This window comes from Sinocyclocheilus rhinocerous, unplaced genomic scaffold (genome assembly GCF_001515625.1).
Source record: "Sinocyclocheilus rhinocerous isolate Xijiao unplaced genomic scaffold, SAMN03320098_v1.1 scaffold2882, whole genome shotgun sequence".
Lineage (NCBI taxonomy): Eukaryota > Metazoa > Chordata > Actinopteri > Cypriniformes > Cyprinidae > Sinocyclocheilus > Sinocyclocheilus rhinocerous.
In genome coordinates, this window is record NW_015644632.1 from 129,575 (window position 1) to 132,854 (window position 3,280).

General features: G+C 38.4%; 1 protein-coding gene across 1 annotated transcript in view; it reads left to right on the plus strand.

Moving 5' to 3' along the window:
- Window positions 1-1,046: 1,046 nt before the first annotated feature.
- Window positions 1,047-3,280, plus strand: part of LOC107758705 (peroxidasin homolog) — a 57,217-nt gene continuing 54,983 nt past the window's right edge. The window contains 1 exon segment of the mRNA XM_016576506.1: window positions 1,047-1,231. Coding sequence (XP_016431992.1) covers window positions 1,047-1,231 — 185 coding nt within the window.

Here is a 3,280-nt window from a genome sequence, read left to right on the forward strand (position 1 = left end):
ATAATCAACAAAACCTAAACGTTTTTGCCAAGTGCATGACAGAAATATATGCACTAAATTGTTAAGTTCTTATACTTAGTATTTTCATTCATGGTAATATGTGGATTATGGTAATACCATTTGGAATAACTACAGTATATTTTGAATAAGCATTTTTTTAACTGTTCCCCCGAGATGTGTTAAGAATGTTTTGTAGGCGAGTAATCAAAAACAGGACATCTGCACATTTGTTTGTTGCAAATTTACAGACAATGCAATTGAAATATTTACATTTGCTTGTTGGGGTATTATTGCTTGTCAACTGACAACAAATTTTCCCATTTGATTTAGCAGAATTGTTATAGTTAATACAATCTGTAAAGACAATTATCAAATTAGTAATGTAAAAACATGAATTATAGGCTAGGTACATTGATTTCCCTCAGTAAAAAGAAAAGGTGTGAGTGTGGATTAGTAATCTTACCCCTTGTTGTACAAAAGAAAAAATGCTGGCCCTCCTCAAAATCAAAGTTGCCCATCCCTGTACTATTCCATCATGAACAGACTCTTATTATGAAAAGCTGAAATGATAGGGGGGAAAAAACTCCAAAACAATAATTGTTCTTTCATAGACTATTACAAAATTGAAACACCAAAGTTATTAATTATTGGTATATTTAATTATAGATTTGTATATTTATTTATTTTTTCATATTTTACATTTTATTTGTTTACACTTGTTTTTTTGTTTGTGTAATTATTATTAGTTTTCAGTACTATAGCTCTCCACAGTTGTCTGCACTTGAGAGGGTTTAATACATTATAGAGAATCCAAGTTTGCATACTTAGACTGCGTACTACGTACGTACTACGTTGATGCCGGTAACGCACGTACTTTGAAGTGTGTAGTAGGCGAAAGTTTAGTAGGATGGGCTTTTATCGTGACCATGATTGAGGAGGCTCTGATTGGTCTTTTATGCCGTCTAGTACACGGGCTGTAACACTGCCCTACTTCCCACCGGACTGCCGGATTCCTGCACACCGCTCTTACGGCGCACTGGCTGGGCATGGCGTTGCGGACTGTCCGAAACTTACCCTGTTTTTTAAGTGTACTCGGCGTGTTGCTTCTAAGCAGTGGCCCATCCCGAGTCTCCTCTTGTCCGAGCCGCTGTTTATGTTTCCGTACCACTGTCAGATGTATGCATTTAAACCTGGAATCAGTGCCCGCTGTTCTTCCTCAGACAACAATCCTGTGAGTACACTAGCCTTTTTTTCTCTGAGAGACACAGAAACTGTTGTTAATGTCTTTTGTGTGCTTACCTGCTTTGTTTGTTTGTTTTCCATGTAATGTTACAAATATTAGAAACTACTCGGAGTACGTTGTCAGTGTAATTATTATTGTTGATGTTTTGAGTCAGAGTTGCGCTCACCGGTTGCATACTAAGTACAGATGAGTTTAAGTGGCAGCGTTTCGCTCCGTGTTCTGATTTAACGTTACGTTCCTCATCTGGACTAGTCTTTGTTTCGTGGACACTGCGGTTTTGTCTCACAACTTTAACCCTAAACCTACCCACCCAGGCAGCATTTTGGGCGTAATAGTAGCGATTCGAGTCAGCTAGATACTGGTGCACACTCAGACTCAAATGCTGCAAATACCTTTGATGGCCAGAAATGCTGCATGTACTTATATGATGCCCTTAATTACTGGAGCATATGACATGGGGCCTGTTCCAATATGAGACAATATGCCACTTGAGAGCACGTGTTTCTGCCACGGAATAATAATAATAATAATAATAATAATAATAATAATAACAACAAAGTAATATAGTAAAAATGACTTTTTATCGCAATTGTGAGTTTATATCTCACCGTTCTTGATTTTTATTTTCAAAATTGTGAGTTTATGTCTCACAAATCTGAGTTTACGTCTTGCATTTCTGAATTTATATATTTAGAATTGTTTCCATAGTGCAGATATGAATGTGTTTTTTTGTAAAATGCTTATAGCTTAATAGAAATGACTACACTGTGTTGTCTTAATAGACATTTAGAAGTTAAAGTACTTTTTTTAAGTAGGTACTAAAAATCAAAATTTGTAAATAAAGCTCTGTAAAAAAAAAAAAAAAAAAAAAAATTTTTTATATTTTGAACATTTTTATGAGCAAGTCCAGATAAGAATTTGTAGATGCGACACATTTTTTGGGAAGGGGAATATCTGTGTAATCGATTTAAGCACAAATGTGCAATATCAGATAAACACAACAGAAATTTGTTTCTGGTAGCGGAACCAAATTATTTAACAAACACCTGAGAAGTTGGGGCTGTTTTACACCTTGAGAATGACAGGCATTCCAATTCTGCATGACTCTGCAGAGCTCCATGTGGGCCTACCAAGGTGTGACGACTGTACCAAATCACATAATGACATCACAGAATAGTTGCTAAGCACGAATGTTTTTACTCTCCTCTGGAGAAATTCTGGAAGTGCTAACGGTTCCCTCTTACTGTGTGTGTGTGTGTATACGCCCACATGCTATGCTGCAACAGCAGATGTCCAACAAATCACTTCTGATTGCACAGAAGTCCAGCGAGCGAGCGAAAGGGAGAGAGTGAGAGAGAACATGGTCTGGTCTGGGGGTGGTTTGATGTTGGATCGATACTGTAAGTAAATAAAAGGCTGCTAAGCTTGCGAGTGTTTAAGTTTAAAAGTGGAAACGCGGCACTGTCAGAACAGTGGAAGACCCAAACGTGCCAACTATACAGCATCCAGTGAACTGAACTCAGAAATCCCTCCATCGAATCAAAGACAAGCACTAACCAAAGCTATTCAAGCACAACATTCGGCTTCTGACACACATGACTTCATCATGCTATTGATCGCCATCTCTATTTAAAATGTCTGATTCCTAATGTTTACATTGCTTCGATGCAAAGCGTCGAGTCTGTAAAAGAGGTTGTGATGTTGTGGTTATTATCTATCTTCTTGGCAAGTCTTTGCAGAAGCCCCTCACTAGGCAGGGGAGTATGGGTAATTCTCTCTGAATAGGGTCGAGCGCTCAAGTTCACAAGGGTAAAATAAGACAATTGGATACAGTTTGAATAGTGGAAGAATTTAATGAACATCCCCAATGGGACTCTATACTCTTTCTCTCTCTCTGCCGCTCAGCACTGGTACCAAGGCCTGCTACAGCAGGGAAGAGAGAAATGATTTCAAAAGCCAGGAGAAATCCGAGGGGATCCACCAGTAGCCTGCCTGACAAAGCCTCCGGCGAGAGAGAGAGAGAGAGAGAGAGAGAGA